Source organism: Alnus glutinosa, chromosome 12, assembly GCF_958979055.1.
Source record: "Alnus glutinosa chromosome 12, dhAlnGlut1.1, whole genome shotgun sequence".
Lineage (NCBI taxonomy): Eukaryota > Viridiplantae > Streptophyta > Magnoliopsida > Fagales > Betulaceae > Alnus > Alnus glutinosa.
This window is the reverse complement of record NC_084897.1, coordinates 11,653,740-11,681,127: the sequence shown is the minus strand read 5'-3', so window position 1 is coordinate 11,681,127 and position 27,388 is coordinate 11,653,740. Positions and strand designations below refer to the sequence as shown.

Sequence of the window (27,388 nt, the reverse complement as noted above, 5' to 3'; positions counted from 1 at the left end):
ACAAAAGATATGGTTGAAATGATCATGTCATGTGAACATGGGAGGGATTTGAATATCCCTTCATTTCGCCTGTGTTTTTCTACCATCACTGCTTCTAGTCACTGGTTAGCAGGGAGAGTTCATCTTGGTTGTTAGCTTGTACAGTAATATGAGGCAGTAGCACTCCACCAAAAGAAGTTGGGGGATCAATAAATAAAACTATATATTACAAAAGTTAAATGGATAATTTTGTTGGATGTTAATTATGCAGTTGCGGAGAGTGACATGGTGTATTTGTATTTGAGGTAAGCCTTGATGAAGGGATCCAGTTCACCATCCATTACAGAAGCGATATCCGAAGTCTCAAATCCTGTCCGGACATCTTTGACAAGTTTGTATGGATGAAATACATAGTTTCGTATTTGCTGGCCCCACTCGGCCTTCACTGCATCTCCTCGTATTTGCTTGATTTCAGATGCCCGCTGCTCCTCAGCAATGACTAGCAACTTGGCCTTCAACCTGCTCAGACCCTTGATCTTGTTTGCTAGTTGGGACCTCTGTTCTGCATTGTGTAGTCAAACATCCCCTTAATATTCACTCAATTTTGGATGAACACATTAATAAACTAGCACTACAATAGAACTCAAACTCATCTTCCTAACAAGTTGATGAGTGATACCTAGAGATAAGATTTGAGTTAATTTATCAAATTAACTTAAATAATAAAATTTCAACAATAATTAATTAACTATGGATTTACAAAAAAAAGAAAAAAAAAGAAAAGAAAGAAAGAAAAGAAAAGAAAAAGAGTTAAACAATCACAACATTTACTTTATATATGCAATAATTAAGTTAATTGAGGCGCTCGTAAACAAGCTCAAGTTCATGCGAAAAATAAATGAATGGCATTTGAATAGATTATTTAGCCCGATGATAAGATTGAGCTAGGCTCATGTTTGAAAAAAAAAAAGTTTAAACTAACCGACCTTGAACATTGAATCGTAGACTCGATTACAACCCTAGCCGCTTTTCTTCTCTCCCTTTTCAGATTATTCTTCTCACCTTAGTAGTCCCGCTCGACAAAGGTAAGAAGAAAAATGATGATGTTAAGTTGGGGCTTAAAAAGCCCAAAATTTTGCATCTCTTTCCGTTGATTTGAGTTTTATTGTAAAGTATTGGCAAGGTGGCTGACCCAGTCGACGTGGGCCTCAGTCACGCATGGGGGCATCAACTTAGTCGAAATGGGCTTTGAAATGGTGAGCAGCGGCGGTGCTGCAAAAGAGAGTTGAGGGAAGAAGGCAACTAAGTGGAGGAGCAAAGAAGACGTATCTTAGCTAAGGGATCAATCTAGAAGAAAGTTTTTTTAGGGTGATTTGCTATAATTTAATTTAATTTTTTATTTTATTATTATTTTTTATTTCTTTTGTCTCAATGATGTCTGGCATTGACATGGCAAGCCAGAGTGTTTAGATGCTGAGTAGACATGCTGACTGTACTATTGTAACACATGTTGGCTTTTAATGGGGTATTACGTGGTATGGATGTTAAAAAGTTAATGGAGACTTGACAGAATGATCTATTTGATAAGGATAAACACCTTAGGGAGTAAATTGACAAAATTTGAACCTTAGGGAATAGAGAGTGTAAACGAGCCGAACTTGAGCGAGTAGTAGTTACTCAAGCTCAGCTTCCCAAGTTGGGATCCATGTGCGAGCTCGGCTAGAGTCGAACCTCTTAGATTCGGCGAGCAAGTGGCCGTTCCGAGCAGGGGGTTGTGATGGTAGTCTTTGCGTTTCAGGTCAACCTTAGACTCGGCCTAGTTGAAGATCCGGAAGGAGTAGATGGATCGGAGGTTGACTAGGGGGAGGGAACCAAGGGCAGAGGGAGGAAGGTCGAGAGGGGTCAAATGCCTCCTCTCACCCCCAAACCCCAAAAATTTCCTTAAATGAGAAATTTCCATAACGAATTCCAATCATGCACAAAAACACCCATTTATTCCTCACTATACATTCTGATGCAGTGGCCTAGTGCAGAGGGTCCAAGTTTTGACATTAGAGGATCAAACTCACTTTGCATAGCTGCAAGCCAAATGGGTTTAAGGGAAGCTTGCTTGTAGGTGGATGGTTCAGTGATTTGCTAGATAGCTTGAAGACATTGAGAGGATGTCGAGTGGATTGATACAATTTGAAGGTAGGCATAGAGCCAAGAACTAGTGAAGGTACACATAAAGCCCCTTCAGTTTATCATAGAATTTCAATGAAAATGGATGGGATATAGCTCATTCTCACTTGGCCCCTCAAGGAACATACTGCCTGTCAGGTTGTATTGACAATGATTATCACGACGAAATTTGTATATTGACAGTAAATTTGTAGATGCATTAGGATAGTGAACAATGTCTTTGAGATGAAATTTAGTGAAAGAATTAGAGCAAACATGAGAGAAACCAGTGTTCTTAATGATCAAACCTGCCCTATTCCCTACACCCACAGTGTCACTGCCATTAAATGGTTGAGGATGGTTGATGTTATCTCCATAGGCAGTCACGTATATTTGCTCCTTTGTCTGCGAGCCACTACTTATAGGTCGAGAGGGGTGATCCTTATAAGAGTGAGTTCACGAACATTAACTGAGTCAAACCAAATTTATATGAGTTTGTATCGTTTTAAATCAAAGAGAGAAATGTTTAAAGAGGTAAGATATTGAACAAGCTCTAGCTCAACAGGGTGGGCGTTAAGTTGTGGGTTCAAAACCTGTTGTATGGGTATAACATACAAATAGGACAAGGTCGTTCTCTCTTTCAGTGTTGTTGGTGGTTCCAGGGTGGTGGGTTTATTTTTTCTCATTCTATTGGAAGGGATGGTTTCCCTGTAGGGGTGTCAGTCTCGGCTTGATGGAGAGCCGGTTTTTTGTGGAGGCGAAGTCCTTCCGATTCTCGGTGGAAGCAGGATCTGCCGAGCTTCGGGTGGAGTAAAAGAGGAAAGGTTTTTCAGGTTCTGCTGTGTTCGGGTTGAGCTGCTTTGCCTGGTTGCTGTCGAGGGTGGAAGAAGTTTTGGGTAATCCTGGGATTGAGGAATTTGTCAAATCTTTTAGGGAGGGGTCTAAGGTGACAATCGCTCGGAGAGGTGAAAACAAATCTGGGCGGTTCTTGGAGGTAGCTGTGTTCGACGGAGGTCGGAGAGGGCGTATTCTCTTTCCTGAAGGTCGGGACGGGAGAGGGTGGAGCCGTGTGTCCGGGGAGCTGAGCAAAATTCTGGATTTTCTGGGAACCACGGTTGGGTCGTCGTCTTCTGGCGGTCTTCCTTCCTCTGGTGGTGTTCCGTCGGGCGTTAAGCTGGGGAATGGAACAGGACGTCCGTCGTTTGCGGAGGTGGTGAGTTCTGCAGCATCCGTCTCAGGAACTAGGGTTGCGGTAAAGATTGATGGGGATTGGCCTTTGCCGGTCAGGTGAGACGTGGAGAAGACGAAGCTGCGAGGAATGGAGATGGGGGCGGTTCGTCAGGGGAGAGATTGCTCCGTCCTAGAGGAGCAAGCGGGTGGTCCCTCGGGGTTGGTCCATCGTGCAGATGATTAGCTCAGGTCTCGAGGTTGTGTCTGCAGATCGGCTGGCGTGTCCAGGGATCCAGATGTTGAGGGTGACGGTTCTCTGCAAAGGGATGGCGTGTTTGGAGTATTCGAGAAGGTTTTTGAAATTTTGGGGCGCTTCTCCAAGGCGTTGGTTTGGGCCTGTGGATCCTCGAATCAGTTGGGCTTTAAGTCTTTGCTTGGGTTTAAACGTAGGGTGGGTTTTGTGGCGGGCCGGGTGCTGAAGAGGGTTAAGTTAGTTGTTAAGAGATTTCGGGCTGGGGCTATAGTGGTTAAGCGCTATGCCAATCTGGACGCTGGTTCGGGCCTTAAGGGTCATTCGGTTTCTGGTGGGATTTCGGGGCGGAGATCGGGTCTGGGGTGTCCTCTGCGTTCGTCGGAGGTCCTTGGGAGCGCTTTTCGGCCGGTCATGTCGTCGGCGGCAGATTCTGGGGTGGATCTGGGTCTGTCTCCTTCCGAGGCTAGTCCCAGTGATCGGAAGATCGTTCCGGTGGTCGAGTCCGTCGAATCCGTCAATCCGGTTACCATACTTCCCTCTCTTCCGGCGCCGTTTTTGATTCCTCCGGTGATTCTGAGTGATTTTCTTTCTGGGGTGCGGTCTTCTTTGGCTTCGAGTTCTTCTGGTTCAGGGCCTTTCCTTCGGCAGGCAGCAGCTCTTCAGTCGGCTGGCTCTGTCTTGGTGAGGTCGGGTGTTGAGGATTTTCAGTCTGGTGAGCTTGGTGCCTCGTCTGGCAGTGCTGGGTTTGTTTCCGTCGGAGTTGATTTTGGTGTTACTTCAGGAGCTCTCATTCGGCAGGCAGTGGTGCACTCGGTTGCCCCTGCCTTGGTTAGGAGTTTTGGTGGGGATCTTCCTTTTGGGAAGGTTGGAGGTCCTCCCGGGGTTTCGGCTTTCATTCCCCCTCTTCAGTGGGTTTTGTTTCCTCCGTGGCCAAGACCGTTATCCTCTGTAGTTGGGTGCTCCCAGTTGCATGGGGTGTCGTCTGGGATCGTTGAGGTAGGAGAATCTTCTAAGGGGGTTGATCTGAAGGAGAGTGTTGTTGTGTACCCCAGGGTAGTGGAAGAAAGTAGGTCGTGCTTTCGCACGATGGGGGTTACGTTCGTGGGATCTGATCAGAAGGGTTTCCTTGATTTTTTGTCCTTGCTTGAAGATGAGCGCTTCAACTCTGATTCCCCTCCTAGGAAGGTTAAGGAGGCATTAAGGAAAAAGGGGTATAGAGAGATCAAGAATCTAGAATGTTCTATTAATTTCGATGCTAAGGGAGTGGGTTCTAGCTGACTTAGGAGTAAGAAGTTGGGGGTTTGATGTAGTATTTCTTTTTGGGTTTTTCGGGTTTTTTTTTGTTTTGTTTTGTTTTTTTTTTTTTTTGGTGTCCTTTTTGTATACTCCCTGTATGCTTAGGGGCGCCTTTTACGCTTTTCTAATATATTCTGCCTATTACCTATCAAAAAAAAAAAAAAATCATCGAATCTAGTTTTGTGTTCAAGAACGCTCGTTTACACCCTTATTAGGGAATGATTTGATAAAAAATAATACCTCATGGACCTCTGGTGCATTTTCCCCTTAATTTTAATTAGATGCAAAGTATGATCTATGTTATAAGCATTTTAGGTTGTTTGGGTGTTTTGGGATTTGGGTTTCATGTGGGTTTTGGGTATTTGGGTGTTTTGGGTTCTGTTTTGTGAACTGGCTATGTTGTTCCTATGTATACTCCTTGTATACTTAGGGGCGCCTTACGCTTTTTAATAAAACTTTTCTTACTTATCAAAAAGATGATTTAAGATTTTAAACTTTTATATTATCACTCAAACTATATTGGGTACTTTAATTTTAGAAAGTTTCTATTTAAGAAAACTTTCCAAATAAGGAAAGTTGTTGAAAGGAAAGGTAACCCCTTTAACATTGCTCTAAGATGATGAAACAAGAGTAAGATTAACATAAAGTTAGGGGCACATGTTAAGGAGGATGATGTTTATGTAATTATTTGGCCTAAGAAAGAAAGAGAAGTGCAACACGGTGCCAAGGTTGGGATAAAGTGCACCACACTAAAAGGAGTGTAGCCCATCACTCTTTCCACAGCCACAGGCTAAGAATGGGTTCTTTGGGATTAAGAACCCTATGCATACGGGGCGTAACAGTATGCAAAGGTCATAGCATAAAATGAATGTAAGATTTTCAAGTTCAGGTTTAGATAAAGCTAAAGGAAATTATTTCATGTGCTGAATTGAAATGTTTTAACAAAATGTTTTCACCCAACCATTATAACTTGGTTGGAAATATTGTTTATTGAGCCCTTCGCTCACCCGTTTTGTTTTTTTCTTACAGGTTATGAGGTAAACTAGGAGGCCAGAATGGTAGATAGCTTTGGGGGATATTTAAGTTTCATACATTACATTATGTTGCTTTTATTTAAATTTCAATAACTGCCTTGAGGCACCAACGATATTTTGAAACTTCATGTTTTCATTAGGACTCTATGACCTTAGGCAGCCCAGAGCAATTACTAAACACATTAGATGCATGATAAAATACAGGAGGAAATACCTAGCTAGGAGCAAAAAGAATAAGGAAATCATACAAACAAAATATAAAATCAAAGTTGTTAAGAAAACCTGTGCAGCGAACAGTGACGCCTGTGGGGATGTGAGTAATCCGGACAGCAGTTTCAACCTTGTTTACATTCTGACCTCCTTTTCCACCTGCCCTAGAAAAACTGATCTCCAGGTCCTCCTCAGGTATTTCAACATTCATTGCGTCTTCAGGAAGAAAAGGCATGACTTCAACGCCAGAGAAGCTTGTCTGCATATAATTTCAGATTAAAACCATACAGTAGGGAATATCTGATAATCTCCCTAAGAGAGAGAGAGAGAGAGATAACATTCTCATTCTCATTCCACTCAGAATCTGTGGTTATTAGTCTGTCAACATTTCATCTTAAGGAAATTACCAGATTCCATTATTTATAAGATGTTCCCCATATCTTTTTCCAATTTCAAGCAATCCACTTCGTTGGGAATTCAGACTATCTATTAAAACTAATTCAAGATTAGTTTAGATAACGCAAATCATTTCCAGACCATACAGATAAAGCTCTTAATCTTAACATTGACAAACATCATTTGCTACACAGTAACCTTTTTACTTAGCATGGAGTAATCATTTACACTCCCCCCAAAGGAAAGCATATAAAATGGATCAGTGGTTGTAGTTGATGATCCCTTAGATAATCTAGAGATATGTAACAATAAATATATATACAAGATTGAGGTTAGATTAGGTTCCTTGGGAAATACATTGCACAACTCTAAATAAGACTGGAGTAGTCTAAAACCCCAGTAACAATCTAGGTATTCAATATCAGATTTGTATCAACAAAATCATTTAAGTTCCCGAACATTATGCACAGCAGAATGACTTGGACTGAAACAAAACTAACAGCACTTACGGAAAATTTTATTTTCCAAGTTTTCAGGAGAGCATTTACAAATAAGAAATGCTATAGACTACACATTTATCCCATTATGTTGACGTGACAGGGTGTAGTAGCCCTTGTAAAAAAATAAAAATAAAAATAAAAATCCAATGCCTACTAGACCTGCCACATCAGTATAGGTGTGGTAGCATTACTCTTCTACAAAAGGGTCTCTGAAATGTTATGGAGGGGTGCTACACATGCACCCCTTATCCACCCTTCATCCTCCATTTACAATAAAAAAATTAATTTTAAGTAAAAAGGTGTCTCTGATGTGACATCAGAGACACCTTATCAGAGACAACTTTTTGCTTAAAATCAATTTTTTTAAGTAAAAGAGACATCAGAGACACCTTTTTGCTTAAAATCAATTTTTTTAAGTAAAAGAGGTGGACAAAGGGGGGATGAGGGGAGGATTTTTAGCATTTCCCAATGTTATGTGGGCTTCCTCGTGATCCTTTCAGGGGCAATTCCCTCTTTTTCTAGCTTCTTTTTTTCTTTTTATTTTTTTCTCCCTTTTATCTTTGTCATGAAGCAGGACTAACCAATTATAATTCACTTCGTAGCAAGAACTGTTGTATCTGTATCTGATTGGAATTCAATTGTTTTTTCTGATAAGCAAAGAAATCATTTTTGAGAGGAACCCCACCCCCCCACCTTCAAAAAAAGAAAAAAAGCACATATTTTTATACTTAATTACAAAAATGTGCAACAAAATACAGATTAGATAGATAGATATAAACATTGTGGTAATGTACATCTTTCAATAATATATGTCCAAAAACATTGACAGTGTAATCATGGCAACAGCCATGCAAATCATTTAATGAGAATTTCCAATACTTACATTTACCCAGAAAGATTATAGTTACCTGGCGAAGACCTTTGGCATTAAAAGGAGATTGTCGCACAATGCGGTGTGTTCCTTTCTCCCCAGACAAATAACCATAAGCATAACGACCTTCGACTTCAATAGTGGCTGACTTAATCCCAGCTTCCTCTCCTAAGGATTTCTCAACCACTCTTGTTTTGTATTTCTGTTTCTCTGCCCATCTCACATACATCCTAAGAAGCATGTCAGCCCAATCCTGCACTGAAAATGATCAAAAACTTTTACACAAAAATTTCCAAAGGAAAACTTTTAAGTTCATCTTCAAGTATTCAAATTCCATGCCTAGGTAATTGCAAAAGAAATGCAAACTAAAGAATATATTTTACACGAAGGAAATTTCGTATAATAAATCCACTGTCTAAAAGTTGTAGAATGAACAGCATTTTTCTATTAAATATTTTTTTTATAGGTAATCAGATAAACTTCATAAAAAAAACAGAGGCGCCCCTGAGCATACAAGTATACAAAAGGACACAAAAACAGAAAAGGCAAAAAAAAACAAGAAAAAAAAACACCCACAAAGACCCAACCACAGCAGAAATTCCAAAACACCCCAGCAAAAACCCAAAAACCCTCAGCAACATTACATCACAGCAAGAGCCCTCTTGCTTTTGCCCCGAGTAGATCCAAAACTCCTAGCATCATAATTGATATCGCACCCAAGGTTTTGTAGTTCTCTTTAACCTTTAATCTTAGGAGTGGAAACTAGGACCTCAAGACGCTGCCCCTCATCAACTTGAGCTATGACATCCAAAAAACCTTCACGTTCCCCTCAAAGGAAATTCCCACAGCTTGAAGGCACAGTGTAGCGTCAAACACTGCCCTGGGAGAACCTACAGCCTCTTCAGAATTACCTCCCCTGATTTTTCTATTAATTAAAGATGCACGAAGAGGATCTTAGAAGTCTACGCTTGGAGCACTTTAGAGGACTATAGATTTGATGGTCGGGGAGTTCTAAATGGGCCATAGTATTCTGGACTGATGACCAAAGTTTCTCTACTCAAACAAAAACCAAGAGAAGGACTGGTTTCTTCCAATATCGTTCAAAGAGATAAATTATTAAAAAAACATTTTCAAAAAAGGAGATCGAAGAGTATATCCTCAGTGTCTGAAAGGACATTCAAGATTCGGATTTCATTAAAACTGATAGAAAGAAGGAGCACCACAAAAGTTTAATCTACGTAAATTCAGGTTCCCTTAGAAAGGATAACACCTTTTTATTTTATTTTATTTTACCACTGAAGTCTCTATATCTTCAAAGCTTCGTGCATTCCGCTCTATTTCAAATGATGCTTCCTCCATTTGTAAGATGAAGGTTGAGGGTGAGCTCATGGATTCAAAACTCGCTAGATGCATGTCTGTCTGATGTAGTGAGATGGAGAAGATATTTACTGTGGAGGCGAAGTCTTTTGCTTTCGTGGTTTTGGATGGGGCGTCGGTGCTGAGGGTGGTGGAGAAAAGAAAAAGTTTCTTGGGCGAAGTTGTCCTGAGTAATCAGTGCTCAAAATGGCTAGCGGCGACGTTGGAGATGCTGTTGGGTATACCGGAAGAACAAGATTTTATCAAGTCATTCCGAGAAGGCTCGAAAGTTCTGATTGCTCGGACGGGTGGGAACAGAGCTGGGCGCTTCTTAGAGGCGACAACCTTTGGGCTGGGCGGTCGGAAAGGGTTCATCTTCATCCCTGAGGGTTGTGGAAGGAGGGGATGGCAAAAATTCTCCGGAGAGTTGAGTAAGGCTGTTGATTTCCTCTCTGCTACGGTGGGTACAGGGCTAGGTTCCTCGTCTTCGTTGACCAAGAAAGATGCGAAGGTTTTAGGGCCGAGTTTGGGTTTGGTTTCAAAGTGGACGGGACCATCCTTTGTGGAGGTGTTGTGCTCGGTTCCGTCCACCGCTGTGAAAAAGTTGCCCTTCGTGGGGGATCATCGTTCTGGGTTGAGGGCTTCGTCGGAGGAGCCGGATGCTCTTGTTCCCCTCCCGGCGACGAGTCATGCTGAGCAAGTCCTGAGCTTGGCGGTGGGTTGTTTTGCCTTGGAGTCTCGTCCTTCTGACCCGTTGGTTAAAGACCGGTCGTTTGAATCGCTGGGTAAAAAGCCGTCTCCAAGTTCAAATTCGAATTTCGAATTTTCGATGTTGCACACGTGGAGCAAGCTGGTCAACGATTTGAAAGTGGTCTTGGGTCGGGCTATTAAGAATTTTTTGGGCCGGTTTGTCGGGTTTGGCCTAGGTCGAAAACGTTCTGGTTTTCGTTTGGCCCGACTCTTGCCGAAACCTAAATCCCATTCGTCGAGAATCTTGCCGAAGTTGACGCCAGAGTCTTTTTCTGGGTTGTCTCTCATTCGGCCTCCTCCTGGGGGTTTGGTGGTTCCTTCGTCGGGGGAGGGTCTAGTAGCTCCAGGGGCGTCTCCTTTTCCGGCGCCGTCTCTTGCTCTTCTTCAGCCGGAGCCTTCGTCGCCGGCTGTTCCAGGGGCTTCTCCGGTTCGGACGTCTTCTCCTGGGTTCTCTCTGGATCGTCATCCTCCTGGGGGTTTGGAGGTTCCTTCTCCGGGGGAGGATTTTGCAGCCCCAGGGGTGTCTCCTGCTCTTCCGGCGTCGGTGCCGGTGCCGGCTGTTCCAGGGGTTTTTCCGGTGCCGTTTTCCTTATTGGGGGGAGGGTCTAGCTGTTTGAAGGTAGTTCCTAGCTGGGTTACTGCCCCTAAGCTTTTCGGGTTTCCCCCCTCGCCGGCTCAGGTGTCCCTTCCTCCGGTGGTCCAGGTTGTTTCTCTGCCGGCTCAGGTGTCCCCTCCTCTGCGGTGCAATCCTGATGGTGCTTCTCGGACGGTCTCTCAACTCACGACCCCTCCTTCCATTGGAGCCACTGAGTTGGGAGAGAAGTTGCGCTCTTCTTTCCCCGTGGTCTCGAAGCCATTTCAAAGTTATATCAAGAAGGCGAGGATACTTAGGGAAGGGGTTTCGTTGAAGTGGAACGATGTGCTTCTATCAGATTCCCTGAAAGCCTCGAAGTTGGTTGCCGACTTAGCTGTTAATAAGGTTGCGGTTGCAGAGCCTCCAACGAAGAAGGTTGTAGAGTCTCCAGTGGAGACGGGCATTCTTAGAAAGGGGTTTCTTAACCCTCGCCCAAAGATGCCAGCTACTCCCGCTTCGCCTCGGAAGGTCTTCGATGTTGGGATGGTTGGGCCTTCCTCCCCTCCTAGAGGTTGTTCCATTTCTTTACCTGTTGAGGGTAATAGTTTCTCCCAATCTCGGAATTGGCCGATCGGTTTTGATCATAACGGGGAGATTGTGGTATGGGAGGAGGACGTTGATCTTTGGGATGTTTCGCCTTTGGATTGGGCGTTAGAGGGCGCTTTTGGGGACGAGGCGTTGGCCATTCGGGATGCCATGGAAGAAGAATATCAGCGTTAAAAGATGATATCGCGCCAAAAGTCCATAGGCAAGAGGGAGCTTCTAAACCTGCATAGCTCTATCAACTATGGCGACGCTAAATCTTCCGCTAGGCGTAGGAAAGGAAAGGGCCTTATGTTGTAGAGTTGTGTGCCTTTGTGTGCTTGGGTGGGTTTGTGGGCCATTCTTCGGGTTCGGTTTTTGCTTGGATTATTTTGAGGGGTGTTTCTCTTGGGTTTTTCTCGGGTTCTAGGGTTTTTTTTTTCTTCTTTTGGGTTTAGGGGGTCTTGTTGGGGGGTTTTTGGGGTTGGTTTGGGTGCTTTTAGGGTTTTTTTTTGTATTCGGGGGTTACTATTGGGGGTTTCTTTTGTTTTGTGAAGGTTTCTATTATGCTTGTTAGGGGTTTTCTTGTGGGTTCCTTGTGGTTTTATTGGGTTTTTTATGTGGGCTAGCTGAGTTGCTTCTGTGTATACATCCTGTGTACTTAGGGGCGCCTTACGCTTTTTTAATGAAATTCTCTTACTTATCAAAAAAAAGGTAATCAAAGAAATAGCATTAAAAAGAGTTAAGCTTCCCTAAGCATACAGAGAGTATACAAAAAGGACACCAAACAAAAATAATAATAATAATAATAATAATAATAATAATAATAATAATAATAATAATAAAACCCTCAAAAACCCGAAGACAAAAAAACCCCCCAAAAACTCCACCACGGAAACCCAACGCCCGCAAAGAGATCTAGGCTACATTACAACCGCACGAGCCATCTTGCCTTTCTCCCGGCTAAAACCAACTCCCCTAGCATTGAAGTTGATTGAACATTCTAAATTATTAAGCTCTCTATACCCTTTTAGTTTAGAAGCAAAAACAGAGACCTCTTGGCACTGCCCCTCATCAACTAGAGTCATAATATCCAGAAAACCTTCTCATTCCCCCCATAAGAGACCCCCATAGTGCGATAACACGACCTTGATGTTAGGAAATTTATCATACTTCCTTAGACTTGTGAGATGCGAAAAATAAGAAGAAAGCAAAAATCAATCACACGACACCAAAATTTAAGTGGTTCCTTCAATGTGAGGTATGTCCGCAATTACCAAGAAATTCACTATGAGATAGAGTATAAAAATAGTAGAAAGAAAATAACTTAAAACCCAAAGCCCCAATACACCCAAATCTCACTATCACACAATATAGATTATTTCCCAAAGAAGAATACAAAATACAAAAATACAAACTCTTCTTTTGTTGGAAACAGATGACGGCTGGTCTCTTTATTTTCTCCCTTACCGTAATGAGGCTTCTTTTCTCTCTCTTGATGTTTCTCCAAGAGACTCACTAAACCTTCAAAAAGAAAGACTTGCATCACTCCCTTAGGCGCATCATCTATTTTTCTCAATTATTGTTTTTCACAAAACTTGGAAGAACAAAGAAAAGTGCGGCGCCTCTCTCATCTGTCAAAGAGCCTAGTATCAACGTCCTTTTATAACAGGTCTTCAAGTCGGTCAAAAACAGAAAAGCAATTCCAAACCAAAGGAGTGTTCGTCGGCTACCAACTCCAAGTAGAACTCGTAAAAGAGTCTCCAACACCCAAGAAGAAAAGAGAAGTGGCGGGGCTCGCTTAATTTGGTGGGAATTCCATCAAGTATACTAATTTCTTTAGATGTCTCCGCCATAGCCCCTAAGGGCAATCACAATCCACAAGTGTCGCACAAGTCCAAGCATCTCATGTACTTGAGCATAGGACTTGGTTTAGACATACCACCATGCTTCCCTACCAGTCCTGTCGGCCACAAAGCTTTCTCTGATGACTCTTTCTTCCCGTAGACTTGTTTGCACCCTTTAGCCTTCTTTCTCTTGGGCAATTCTACTGACTCCCAAGCTTTACCTTTTTGTAGTAACTTCACCTCTTTTGGCATACCATCTTGAATAGACGTTGGATCTCCACTATTAGCTGTTAGAGCAAAGGAAACCATATCCTCAAAGCCATACCTCTCCAGTGCTTTTCGATCACGTTTATCTGTCTCTTGCTAATGAATAAGACTCTTCTTGGTGCTGTGAGTCTCTTGAAGATTCTTCATCACCTTCGTCCATGAGTGAACACTGTTCATCAAGCTCCACCTCCACGACTTGTTTTCCTTTCTAGTCGTCAGTCGATGTTTCATCCTCATGATCTTCGTTCTGTACTATGCCTTCAGAGATCTCATCTAAGTTGACAAATTCAGACTTCTTAGATTTCGACTCTGTAACCACAGGTTCTACAGTTGACCTATCCTTGTACATATCCTGCTCGTTAACAGTAACATTTTTACTTCTATGATTTTTTGATTTTGATCATCCCAAAACTTATAACCAAATGCCTCATCTTCATAGCCAATGAAATAACACTTTCTAGACTTAGCATCTAGTTTGCTACGAGCATCAGCATTAATGTACACATATGATATGCAACCAAAAACTCTCAGATAAGAAAAGTTTACTTCATTTCCGCTCCAGACTTCTTCAGGTAATAGGTCTCAGATTTATCAAGTAAGCCGTGGTGCTTACTGCATCAGCCCATAAAGTTTTTGGTAACCCAGCGTGCAATCTCATATTTCTAGCCTACTCATTGCGGGTCCTGTTCATGTGCTCAACCACACCATTCTGTTGTGGTGTCCTAGGAATGGTCTTCTCAATCCTAATCTCATTTGCATAAAAGAATTCTTTAAAACCTCCATTAGCGTATTCTCTTGCATTATCTAACCTCAAACACTTTAGCTTCAAGCCCATTTCAGTCTCAACCATGGCCTTCCATTTCTTAAAAGTATCAAACACTTCAAATTTACTTTTCAAGAAATAAACCTAAACCTTTATACTTGAGTAAAATCAATAGAAGTAATGTAATACCGCGAACCTCCAAGGGATGCAACTGGGGAGAGTCCCCACAAGTTTGTGTGTACAAGCTCCAGCTTTTCATACTTCGATGTTTTGCCGACCGTCACAAACTGACATTTTTCTGTTTCCCATGGATGCAGCCTTCACACATTAGATTCAACTGATTTTAGTTCTGGTAGTTTCTCATCCCCTTCTCGCTAATATGCCCAAGCCTTAGGTGCCATAAATTTGAGTCAGCACTCACATATGCAATATCAACTGTATCCCTTACATTCGTAGTCATATAGAGAGTGCCAGTCTTATGTCCACTAGCCACAACTATGGCTCTTGTGCAAACTTTCCACTTATCGCCGTGGAATTTAATGGCATGCTCTTCATCATTCAAGTTGTCCCAATAAACTGATTTTTCTTCAGATCAGGAACATGCCGGACTTTCTGCAAGTTCCATACCAAATCACTGTGTACTCTAATGCGAGTATCTCCCATGCCCACAATATCCAACGTCGTTGTGTTAGCCAAATACACCTTCCCAAAATCTCCAACAACATAGTTCTCAAGGGTTTCAGGGGTTGCTGTGGTATGAAATGAGGCTCCCGAGTCCAACACCCAAGATTCAAAAGGATTGTCAATTGAGAGAAGTAGGGCATCATGCACTTCTTTTGTCACTACGTTGGCAAAGTTGTTCTCATTCTTCTTCTTCCATTCCCAGTAATTCCTTCTAAAGTGACTAGTCTTGCCACAATTCCAACATTTTGGTTGTTGTCCAAATCTAGAGTTGCTTCTACCTTTTTTGGATTTTGATCTGCCCCGACTAGAGTTTTTGTCTTGTCCTCTACCTCGTCTCAAGGTTTAAGGTAGAACCAGAACTTGAGGTTTCATCTACATCTCTACTGCGAACCTCCTCGCTTAGAATCAAATCTTGGATATCTTCATATTTGAGTTTACTCTTCCCTGCAGAATTGCTCACTGCCATTCTCATGGCCTCCCAACTGTTTGGCAAAGAGGCCAAAATGATCAACACGAGGATCTCGTCATAAAAATCAATTTTCACCGAGGAAAATTGATTTGTGATTGTGTTGAACTTGTTCAAATGCTGCGTATCATAGTACCTTCCGCCATCTTCAAATTGAACTTCTTCATCAGATGAACCTTGTTGTTCGGAGACGGTTTTTCATACATACTTGACAAAGCCGTCATTAGACCTGTTGTGGTCTTCTCCTTTACAACATTGTACACAATTGATTTTGATAGTGTTAACTGGACAACTCCTAGCACCTGTCTATCAAGTAGGGCCCATTCGTTGGCCTTCATATTGTCCGATTTCTCCCCCAAAAGAGGCGGATGTAGTTTCTTCCCATACAAATAATCTTCAATTTGCATCTTCCAATACTCGAAATCTGTGCCGTTAAACTTTTCAATTCCAATGTTTCCTTCTTTTGCCATCGTTCCCACTCGAACCAAAAGCTTTGATACTAGTTGTTGGGGATTCCTAGGGAAGTCTTTTTTTAGTGAGTTCATAATATATAGCATGTTGTGACACCACTTAACCCAAAAGCTTAAGCCTATAGGTTTGGGCCCAACTATACTATGTAAACCACTCACTCTTCTTACATCTTAACAATGTGGGACATCTCAAAAAAGCACTCAACAATCTCTCCTTTACTTGTGAGTCTCCTCCACATTGACTCAACTCCCCCTCACTTGTGAGTCTTTTTATATTTCCAAGAGTGTCACGCTTACAAGAGCAAGAGCTGATGCGTCCAGACACTCATCCCAGGAAACTAACCATGGCTCTAATACTAGTTAGAAAATTTATCCTATTTCCAAAGACCCGTGAGACACGAAAAATAAGAAGAAAACAAAAATCAATTACATACGACACCAAGATTTAAGTGATTCCCTCAATGTGAGGTACATCCACTGGCGGAGGCTATCAACGAAGAAATTCACTATGAAGATGGATTACAAAAATAGTATAAAGAAAATCACTCAGAATCCAAAGCCCCAATACACCTAAATCTCACTATCACACTAGAGATTATTCTCCAAAAGAAAATACAAAAGACAGAAATACAAACTCTTCTTTTGTTAGAAATAGATGACGGCTGGTCTATTATTTTTTCTCTTACTGTAACTAGACTTCCTTTCTCTCTCTTGAGGTTTCTCCAAGAGACTCACTAAACCTCCAAGAAGAAAGAATTGCAGAACTCCTTCAGTGCACTGGAACTCCTTTCTCTCCCCATAGGAGTTGTCTTCGGCGTCCTTAAGTGCTTCTCTCAGGTCTGAGGGGTTTTCTCAAGAGGCAGTAGCCATTGTTGGTGGGTCTGAATCTTTCGGAGCCACTTTTTCAGGAGCGGCTACCTTGGGTGAAAGGCTTTGCTTGTCTTGTCCGATGATGTCGGAGTGCGGGGCTCCCATCTACCAGTCATATTCCAAGCAGGTGCAGACATATTACCGGAAAGTGTAGAAAGGCAGTGTAGCACAAGTGGACGCTTCTCTGATTGCTGAGGCTGTGGCAGCGATCAATGTTCCGATAGCACGGTGATTAGGTGTTCCTTCTCAAACCCCTATTGGGGCCGTGTACCAGTCCTCGACGGCGCTAGGTGGGAGAGGGGTTTCGGTTGCCCAACCCTTGTCTGGTGGTGTCGGGTTTGCTTTTTCGTATCCATTTGGCGTGGGGGGTTCCCTCCCCTTTTTTAGTGGGTTTTGTTTCCACTGAGGCCGTTCCCCTCGATGTATGGGTGTTCTCCCCAGTTTTTACTTGGTATGTCTTGGAGGGACCAGCAGTCTTCTTGGGTCTTCGAGGTGGATGAATCTTCGAAAGGGGATGATCCTGAGGGAGAGGTTGTATACCCAGGGAAGTGCAAGATGCTAGGTCGTGTTTTTGCACGATGGGGGTTTCTTTCAAGGGGATTGAGAAGGGTTTTATGGATTTCTTGACTTTAGTTGATGAGGGGCAACACTCTATCTCTTCTCCTAAGAAAAAAGGGAAAATATATGTCAAGAATCTAGAATGCTTTGATCAATTTCAATGCTAGGGGTGTGGGTTCTAGCCAAGTTAGACGCAAGAGGTTCGGGGTTTAATGTAGCATTTCTTCTGTCTTTTGGGTTTTTTGGGTGTTCTTCCTTTGTTTCCGCTTTTATTTTGTTTTGGTGTTCTTCTTGTATACTCCATGTATGCTTAGGAGCGCGTTTACGCTTTTTTAATGCTATTTCCTTTATTATCTATATAAAAAAAAAAAAAAAAGACTTGCAGGGCTCCCTTAGGCGCACCATCTATTTTTCTCTCTTGTTTCTCACAAAACCAAGAAGAACAAAGAAAAGTGTGGCGCCTCTCTCATCTCTCTTCCTTTTATAACAGGTCTTCAAGTCGATCAGAAAAAAAAAACAAGCAATTCCAAACCAAAGGAGTGTTAGTCGGCTACCAACTCCAAGTATAACTCGTAAAAGAGTCTCCAACACCCAAGAAGAAAAGAGAAGTGGTAGGGCCCACTTAATTTGGTGGGTGAAAGTCACATACGTCCAACACTTGCAACTTGCACAGCCCCGGGGTATCCAATAACCTCTCCCTCAAGATCGCTCCCCTTTGAATATTTGCCAACCTTGAAGACATGAGGTGACTATTGCTCCCTCCAAGGCATTCTAGGCAAATATTGAGGGGAGCACCCAATAACTGAAGAGGGCAACGGCCTAGGCGGCAACAGTGAAAAACCCAGCAACTGATCACCCATAAGACCACCATCCCATTGAGAATAGAGAGGGAACCCACCCACGCTGAAAGGAGAAAGAAGAGCAGACCCAACACCACCAGACGAGGCTTGGGCAATCGAGGGACTCTGGACCACGGCCCCGACCAATAGTTGAGAAGGGCCACCCAAAAATGAAACCATCGGAGCACTAAACGTCGCCACAGCCTCGGCCAACAAAGAAAGTCCACCTGAGCTCCTTTGCCTGGATATCTCAACACCGACTTAGACTCCGAGGGGTAGATGGGACCCCACACTCCAACATCACCGGACTAGAAAAGCGGAGCCTCTCACCCAAAGCAGCTGCCCCCAAAGAATTAGCACCACAGGCAATTGGCCTAGCTCCACTGAAGTCCGGCATTGGAAAAAAAACCTCTCAGTTCTGGTGACTTCCTTATCAACCACAGTCATTGAAGAAGAGGTATCAAACGAGGAGCCTGCACTGTCACCGGAGAACACAGAAAACGATGGAGCAATTTCATTTTTAGCAAGTTTTCAACCGATGATGTTTTCTAGCGAGTTTATGAAAGCTTTTTGGCATTTTCCAGCATGCTTCAGCTGGATTCGTTGTTAGCCAGAGAGATTCCACCTGGTTTTGGTGTGTATTGGCGAGTTTTGACCAATTTCATCCAGTTTCAGTTGAGTTTAGGCCAATATAGGTCGATTTCTGCCAGTTAAGACCTTTTTTGGCCAGTTTTGTTATGTTTTTGGCTGGTTCAACCTTCTTTTTGCCCTGTTTGGTGATATTTTGCTCGTTCAACTTGTTTTTCATCCGTTTTGGTGCCATTTCGGATGGTTCTGACGATTTTCAGTCAGTTCAATTAGTTTTTTTTACAGATTCGGTGGTTTTACGACTGGTTTCTTGGTGTTTTCAACTAGTTCTTGTTTTTCAACCAATTTGATAGTATTTCAGCCTATAGACGAGTGTTTACAAAGCCTGTGTTGATAAGAGTTCATTTGGTCCAAGTTGAAGCTTGTAAGTAATCGAAATATCATTAAAAGTGAAAAGCATTACTCACTGTCCTCAAAACTAAGCTAAGAGAAGAAACACCTAGCTAAGAGAAGAAAAAAAATAAGAAAATTATGAAAACAAAACTCCTAAGGAGCTACAAACGCAATTGTCCAAATATACAGTTTAAAAATGAAAAGGAGTTATTCTCTGTTGTTGCTCAATCTGTGCTCAGTTCTGTTTTTGTGGAGGGTGGTGTAGGTGATGAGGTAGAGAGTTTGGGCCCAATATCGGTTTTGCCTTTGGCAGTGGAGATGGACAAGGATTCCAGTTCGATTGTGTCTCCTAGATGGGTGATGGAGAGGGTGAAGGGTTACCACAAACTAATAGGAGTGTCATGTGACCAATTTGAAGATAAATTGTTGGCTTTGTTTGAACTAATTGAAGCCAGGCGGGTCCAATCTTTGGCTATGGTTCCCTCTGTGTCAGGAGTGAAAGGTCAGAGGGAGATTAAGCGGCTGGATTGCTCCATTAACTATGACAAGAAGGGGGTTCAATCTTATAGAAGGAGAGGAAAAGGTAGGGGCTTGTTTTGTGTTAATGAAGCTTAAAATTCTATCGTGGAATGTTAGGGGAATTAATGAGCTAGACAAGAGATTGCGTATTAAAGGGCTCATTAGAGATTAGAAGGTTGATTTGGTATGTTTGATGGAGACAAAAATGGAAGTCATTGCTAGAGAGGTGGTTCGAAGCTTATGGGGTTGCCAACATGTGGATTGGTGTTTTATGGGGGCTAGTGGGGCGTCAGGTGGGATTCTAATTATGTGGGATAGGAGGGCTGTGGAGAAGGTGGATGATTGCGTGGGACGGTATACTTTAGCTGTTTCGTTGCGTAACGTTGATGACAATTTTTTGTGGGCGTTTGGGGGTGTGTATGGGCCTAATGATGATGGGGAGAGGAGGGTGTTGTGGACTGAGATGGCTGGATTGATGAGTTGGTGGGATAGGCCGTGGTGTTTTGGGGGAGATTTCAATGTGGTGCGGTTTCCAAGTGAGCGTTCTGGAGTTGGTGCTTTTTCTGCTGCTATGGAAGAGTTCTCGGAGTTCATTCATGGGCAGAGTTTGGTGGATATTCCTCTCCAAGGAGGGCAGTTCACTTGGTCCAATAATTAGGTATGGTCTAAAATTGATAGGTTTCTGTTATCTCCGGAGTGGGAAGAACATTTCCCTGATGTGTCACAAAGTCGTTTGCCTAGACTTTTATCGGACCATTTTCCTTTGATGTTGGATTGTGGAGTGCAAAGAGAAAGGAAAGGATACTTCAAATTTGAAAACATGTGGCTCAAATCCGATGGCTTTGTAGAACTTGTGCAACGTTGGTGGGATTCTTATGATTTTCAAGGACGGCCAAGTTATGTGTTGACTAAAAAGTTGAAAGCTTTAAAGGTGGACTTGAAGAAATGGAATGCAGAGGTTTTTGGTGATGTGGGGAAGAAGAAGAAGGAATTATTGGAAGGTATTAAAGAGCTGGAGTGTTTTGAAGAAGCACGGGGGCTAGTGGAGGAGGAGCGGGTTCAGAAGTCAGACATGATCAGGGAGTTGGAAAAAACACTCCTGTGTGAGGAGGTTAATTGGAGGCAAAAATCTCGGGCTCTGTGGCTAAAGGAAGGGGATAATAATACTAAATTCTTTCACAGGGTGGCTAATTCCCATCGGAGGCACAATCATGTGGGAGTCTTGAGGATCAATGGGGCTCTGTCTTCTGATCCGGTGGAAATTAAGAATCATATTGTGAATTATTATGACTCTCTGTACACCGAGCAGACTTCGCGGCGGCCTAGGGTGGATGGGATTTCTTTCTCCTCCATTGATGCGGATGAGTGTCTCTGGTTAGAACGAGGTTTTGAGGAGCAGGAGGTGTGAGAGGTGGTGCGGGAGATGAACGGGGATAAGGCTCCAGGTCCATATGGTTTTTCAATAGTGTTCTTTTAGCAATGTTGGGGGGTTCTCAAAAAAGATATTATGGCGGTTTTTTCGAAATTTCATAATAGTCGCCAGTTTGAGAGGAGCTTGAATGCAACTTTTATTTCCTTAATTCCCAAGAAGGCAGATGCGTTGGAGGTTAAGGATTTTAGGCCTATTAGTTTGGTGGGAGGGGTCTATAAAATTGTTTCTAAGGTCCTTGCTAACAGGCTCAAATCAGTGTTGGGGCAAATTATCTCGAGCTCTCAAAATGCTTTTATTGGTGGAAGGCAAATCTTGGATTCAGTTCTTATAGCCAATGAATGTTTGGATAGCCAAATGCGGTCAGGGGAGGCCGGGTTATTGTGCAAACTGGATTTGGAGAAAGCTTATGATCACGAGAATTGGGATTTCCTTCTTTACATGCTTCAGAGATGTGGGTTTGGGGAGAGGTGGAGGGAATGGATTAAATGTTGCATTTCCATAGTAAAATTTTCCATTTTGGTTAATGGTACCCTTTCTGGTTTCTTTCAGAGCTCGCGGGGGATTAGGCAAGGTGATCCTCTTTCTCCTTTGTTGTTTGTGGTGGTTATGGAAGCGCTTAGCAGGATGTTGTATGAGTCTATGTGTCAAGGCTTGTTGTTAGGCTTCTCAGTGGGCATTAGGGGTAATGAAGCTTTAGTGGTGAATCGCTTATTGTTTGCGGATGATACCTTAATTTTTTGTGGAGCACAGGCCGAGCACGATCGAAATTTGAGGTATACCTTCTTATGTTTTGAAGCGGTGTCAGGGTTGAGGATCAATTTAGGCAAATCCGAATTGGTCCCTATTGGTGAGGTGGAAGATGTGGAGTCTTTGGCACATATTCTGGGGTGTAGAATTGGGTATCTGCTGATGACTTATTTAGGTATGCCGTTGGAGGCGTCTTTCAAATCTATTTCTATTTGGAATAGGGTTATTGAGAAGGTGGAACGAAGGCTGGCTAGTTGGAAGAAACTTTATTTATCCAAGGGTGGTAAGGTGACGTTGATTCACAGTACTCTTTTCAGCATTCCTTCTTATTGTTTATCTCTGTTCCTTATTCCTGTGAGTGTAGCTAAAAAATGGAGCGGCTTTAAAAGAATTTTCTTTGGAATGGTATGGGTGATGAGACTAAATTTCATTTAGTCAATTGGCATCGTATTTGTTCTCCAATCAAGGCTGGTGGATTGGGAGTTTGTAATGTTATTAATTTTAATCAAGCCTTATTGGGGAAGTGGATCTGGAGGTTTTCTCAAGAGCGCGATGCTTTGTGGAGATCGGTGATTGAGGTGAAGTATGGAAGTGTGAGGGGAGGTTGGTGTTCTTTACCGGTGACGGGGCCTTATGGTGTCAGTGTTTAGAAGTTTATTCGAAGGGGGTGGGACAATGTTGCCAAGTTTTTGCGTTTTGAGGTGGGTGATGGGTCCCATATTCGCTTCTGGCATGATTTATGGTGTGAGGACAGGCCTCTCAAGCTCTGTTTTCCAACTTTGTATACTATTGCGCGTTCTCCTGATGCTTGGGTGGTGGATAATTTGTCTATGGTAGGAGGTGTGGCTCATTGGAATGTTCTCTTTACGCGCAATGCTCAGGATTGGGAGTTGGAGATGGTGATGTCCTTCGAACAGTTATACTCTACTCGGGTTCGGCATGGGGAGGTTGATAGGGCGGTGTGGATTCTTTCCAAGAGGAGGAATTTTGAAGTGAAGACTTTCTATAAAGCTTTAGTTTGTCACGAGGCGGCTTCTTTTCCTTGGAAGGGTATATGGCGTGTTAAAGCTCCGAAGCGGGTTGCGTTCTTTGTATGGACAGCAGCTTTAGGAAAGATTTTAACTCATGACAACCTACGAAGGCGTGGTATTGTGGTGGTTGAGTGGTGTGTTATGTGTAAAAAGCATGGGGAATCCGTTGATCACCTTCTTCTCCATTGTGACGTGGCTCGGGTTGTTTGGAGTTTCTTTTATAGTTTACTTGGGGTGGAGTGGGTTATACCTAGTAGTGTCTTGGATTTATTGAGTGCTTGGGGCACTTTGCTGGGTCGTGGTCCTGTTCACCGTATTTGGAAGCAGGTTCCTCTTTGTGTTTTGTGGGGCTTGTGACGTGAGAGAAATTCTAGGTTTTTTGAGGATGTGGAGGTTCAGGTTGGGGCTCTTTGTAGAAATGTGCTTAATATGTTATATCTTTGGGTGTTAGCGCATAGCTTGGGTAGTATGCCGTACGCTGATTTTCTACTTTCTTGTTCTTTCGGTCCTCTAATTAAGGGCTCTTTTGTATACTTCCTGTGTACTAGGGTTGTGCCCCTCTGCGCTTTTTAATGAATTTTTACTTATAAAAAAAATAAAATGAAAAGGACTCATGTTCCGCTAACGTCCTCTCATGGTCCTCAAAACTTCTGTCATTTATTTTCCTCCAAAAACACCACAAGAGGCAAGCGTTCTTCTTGAAGGGGCGTTTTATATAGAAAGGAACAAGTGTCCCTCATCTAGCTCCAGTTTGAAGGGGAGTGTTAGAAAGAAGGGACTAGTGTCCCTTTTCTAGAAGGCGGTGAAGTGTCCCTATAAATTGTCCAATTGTGAGAGATCCACATTCCAAAATATTGTATTAGTTCTTATATATATCAATGGATTATAATTTATAAAGGCCAAAAATATAGATCCTGAGCTTTTCTTTCGTGAAATACACTGCTCTTAGCAGTTAGGAATGTAGTACTTTTGGTGATTTGGTTTTATGCGATTTTATCTGTTTAGTGAGCATAAGGAATATGAGTACGAAATGTAAGGGCCTCTTGGCCCTCCCATTGATTAATTATATTTCTTCCAATCTCTCTTTCAACTTGTGGATTCTAAGTTTTTCCCTGGTGGGAACTAAAGGCCCTAGGGGAAGGGGATTATTAGGGTTCAGGCAGCTGTAGGCATTTTCTACCGCCTTCCCACCGTCCTCCATCATAATTGGACCAAGACGGAAAACAAATGTGTTGCGTTTGTACATAAGACAACTATTACCTGTGCATCAGTACCTCCAGCACCAGCTGTGATAGAGATAACAGCACCTTCTTTGTCATAAGGACCAGAAAGAAGTTGTGTCAACTCAAACCGATCCAATGCCTTGTTCAATTCCTTAATGAGACTTGCAGCCTCTTCAAGTAGTCCAGTGTCTGTGGAGTCCATTTCTTCAGTTAGCTGAACTATCATTTCTGCTTCTTCAACCTGCATACAATTTATCATCGTCAAAATTTACTACTAAATTTGGAGAGAAAAAAATGTAGATCTTAGAAGTTTAGCTACACACCAAAAACCCATGCCCGAAACTTGAATAGTTAAATTGGCCATGTGTCAAGTGCTTTCTCCAAAGTAGAGCACTTTTTCTTATTTCAGCCAACAGGGCCAATCATTAGTTCAACCTGAGATGCAGATACCAAAGGATACTCTTACCAGAATCCAACTAAGTTGGTACCCTATTCGTCTAACCAGAATCTGAGTTTTACGCCGAAGATATGGCCTGACCAGGTTGTCCAACTCGGTACGACCCAGGAAAGCACAATTTGGACAGAGTATTGCAATCGAAAATCCAAGTCTTCGTTTTTCCGGACCACGTTGGTATAATGCCCTCCCACTTCCCACTTCCCACCCAGAAATCCAAACTGAAAAGTTTTGGCACCTCTAATCAAGAGTCCCTAGACAGAGACAAGAAGATTATTTCATAGCCTCCAAAAAGGGATGAACCTAGAGAATACTCACTTATTTCAGCTCTAAAAGATCAATAATATCTAGGTCTGACACCTAACATTTCTTGTTCATTGTGCTGGACTTGGATTAAGAAACAGAAATATATACCAAGCCATGTCGGCAGTAAGACAATATGCCTCACAACCTAGAGCACCAAAGTTAAGTTAAAGAAGTTATTTATCAAAAATTGAAAAAGAAAAAGAAAATCTTCAAGAATACAACCGGCTAATCAAGTGTCCCTCTCTTCATATCTGCTTTAAGTGTTTTGAGGGGCTTCAAGACATAAATAACCAGCATACTAACAAGTGCAAATTTCACATTCATGGATTCCTAGAGAAAGGAGACCAATAGGCCTCAGTATACCGCCAAGATAAGGAGTTCCTGCATTGTTGGCATTCTTAACCATTGCAACAATATAGAAGTTAAGATACACCCAAAGAAGAGGAAATGTTTGCAAGTTAATAACCAATACTTTTATCTGAACATTAATGAAGCTTCTAGATGAAATTATCTAATTGTAACTCCCATATCAACCTTACATTTTAGTAACTAACTTCTTCATAAAACTACAAACTTCTACAGATTTTTTTTTTCTCCCTAAAGTCAGTGCTGAAGCACTGAAATTAAATGATGATTGGAGAAGTAAATAAAATTATTTGAAATATGTAAGCGCCATAATGGAATAACACACAAACACACACATCAACATATATCATGCAATTTGAAAAGTCAGTCTATTATCTTTAAAGCAACTGCAATACAAAATCCTGGACTGAAATTAGTAGGAAACTTATGAACCTGGGTTTTGAACTCGGTAAGCAATTTTATCTTATCTTTGACATCAGTTAGTGCCACAAGGATTTCTTGAGCTTTATCTCGATCATCCCAAAAAGAGCTATCAGCTGCTTTCAACTCCAAATCTGCAAGTTCTTGTTCTAATTGCTGCAGACCAGCAGAAGCTCTAATCTCTTTAACATGTTCTGAAGTAGTCTCTACATCCCTCCTCAAGGAATAAAAATCTGCCAGCGATACAAGAGCAGTTACAATATTGTTACTGGTTAATGTAAAAGCCCACTTCACCAGGGGTTTCAATGAAGCAGCAAAGAAGCTTGTCTTTTAAGGGTAATAAAATGCACCAAATGTCTGCATAGTCATTATAATAATTGTTCTAAATCATGCTTGACATCAATCAATCCAGTTATTAAATTTTTGTAGTTGTTGAAAATGCTATAACATACCATGAGCACAATTTTTAGTCCCAAAATCTATAGATGGACATGTTCAAGAAGTTTGAAAAAAAACAAAGGAACTGTGTCAAGTAGTTTGAGAAGTCACATAAAAAGCCAAAGGTTATGCTTACACCAAGTAGTAAGTGAATGACATTAGGGAAATCCAAACAAAGAATTTCAAATCGTTGACTTACATTTGAGGCACACTAGTGTACCATCAAGGTGGCTTTGCCAATAATACAAAAAATTAAAGACTTCTTTATAAGCCAATGGCATTTGGGTTGGCAATGAAGACCTTAGATTCAACATGGAAACCTTTATCTTGTGTATTAATCAGTCTTGGAGCATAATTTACGTGAGATTGCTGTTTGATCTACAATGCCAAAGGGCATAATAATCATTTTAACACTTAGGCCAGGACAGTCTAAATGTATCTTACTTTAGAAAATATTCCTTTATCTTCCACAATTATTTTGTTGACAAACCAATAAGTCCTCAATAAAAGAAATATAATATAACAGGACTACGAATATTTCTAGACATGTTATCGATTCACTATTTGCAGTTCAACTTTGAGTGCTCCAATGAAAGCAAAACAATGTTTGGACGAAACAGCAAGTCCTGTCCGAGAAATGAAAACGAATACCCAGTTTATGCACCGTCAAATTGAAGAGTGACAGTAGAGGTATAGTATCCTATCTGGCAAATCTAAACTGAAAGATGAATATACAATCAAATTATTATACTAACAACTAACCTTGCATTGCCCATTCTCTTGCATCAGCATCAACCCCAACACTCAATTGGCTCTCTGGTGTCGCAAATAAAACTATGGCAAATTAAATAACAAATGAATGAGTGAAACAAAGCCATTCTGAAATTCGTTCTCAAAGAACACTACAATTGGAAAAAAAAAATACACATTAGATAGAAAAGCATCAGATTTCAAATGAGAGCACAATCATTAAACCTCATACAAGCTTCACAATCAAAATCTTCTTTCAAGATTAAAGAAATGAACACTAAAGAAAAAAGATAAAATTTGAAGTTTTCAATCATTTATCAACAAAAAATAAGTCAAGGAAAAAAATATATTAGGAAAAAAAAATGAATCCCATTGATATGCTGTAAGAACAACATAAAACACATGAAGCTGTGGCAGAGATATTTAAGAGAATCTTTACCTCTCACTCTCGCACATAAACAGTACAAAATAGGATAACCCCATAACGGTTTCAGAAGAATTGTACGAAACCCACAAAGAAGTTGATGAAAAGTTGAAGAAAATTACATACAGCATCACAAACACACAAAATGGACTTAGAATTCACTTACCAGAAGGCGAAAGGCGAGAAGAGGTACAGATATTGGAGGAGAAAGCGAAGTTGGTGGAATAAGAAAGAGTGGGTCTATTTGGTGGCAGCTGTAGAGGTTGTGGTAGTTTATAGTTTGAGAGTTTGGGGGATACGAGAGGGGTTGAGCTGCACAGTGCCCCCAGTAGAGACTCCATGAGATAGCTTCTGCCTTCCGAAGGGGCGTGTACTCAAGGGTCTTATCCAACTCCTTCCTTC

General features: G+C 41.9%; 1 protein-coding gene across 2 annotated transcripts; it reads right to left on the bottom strand.

Annotated features, from left to right (window-relative positions):
- Positions 1-149: 149 nt before the first annotated feature.
- LOC133851108 (peptide chain release factor PrfB1, chloroplastic) lies at positions 150-27,388 on the bottom strand. Of its 2 annotated transcripts, XM_062287420.1 has the most exons (7): positions 27,153-27,387; positions 26,575-26,646; positions 25,387-25,607; positions 23,866-24,069; positions 7,907-8,122; positions 6,175-6,361; positions 150-541 (listed from the first exon to the last, which is right to left on the bottom strand). In XM_062287420.1, exons 1-7 carry the CDS (start codon positions 27,325-27,327, stop codon positions 243-245), a joined length of 1,374 nt encoding a protein of 457 aa, XP_062143404.1. In that variant the 5' UTR covers positions 27,328-27,387; the 3' UTR covers positions 150-242. The 2 variants fall into 2 exon arrangements, with proteins under 2 accessions (XP_062143404.1, XP_062143405.1); XM_062287421.1 differs by lacking the exon at positions 23,866-24,069 and having other exon boundaries at positions 27,153-27,388.

What these genes read in the sequence shown, in the direction of transcription:
- LOC133851108 (XM_062287420.1), bottom strand. Translation starts at nt 27,327, where the DNA reads ATGGAGTCTCTACTGGGGGCACTGTGCAGCTCAACCCCTCTCGTATCC. An exon ending in CTGGAGGTACTGATGCACAG is followed by an intron (nt 8,123 to 23,865) that starts GTAATAGTTGTC and finishes TTTTCAGTGCAG; the next exon opens with GATTGGGCTGACATGCTTCT. An exon ending in CGTCACTGTTCGCTGCACAG is followed by an intron (nt 542 to 6,174) that starts GTTTTCTTAACA and finishes TACACAATGCAG; the next exon opens with AACAGAGGTCCCAACTAGCA.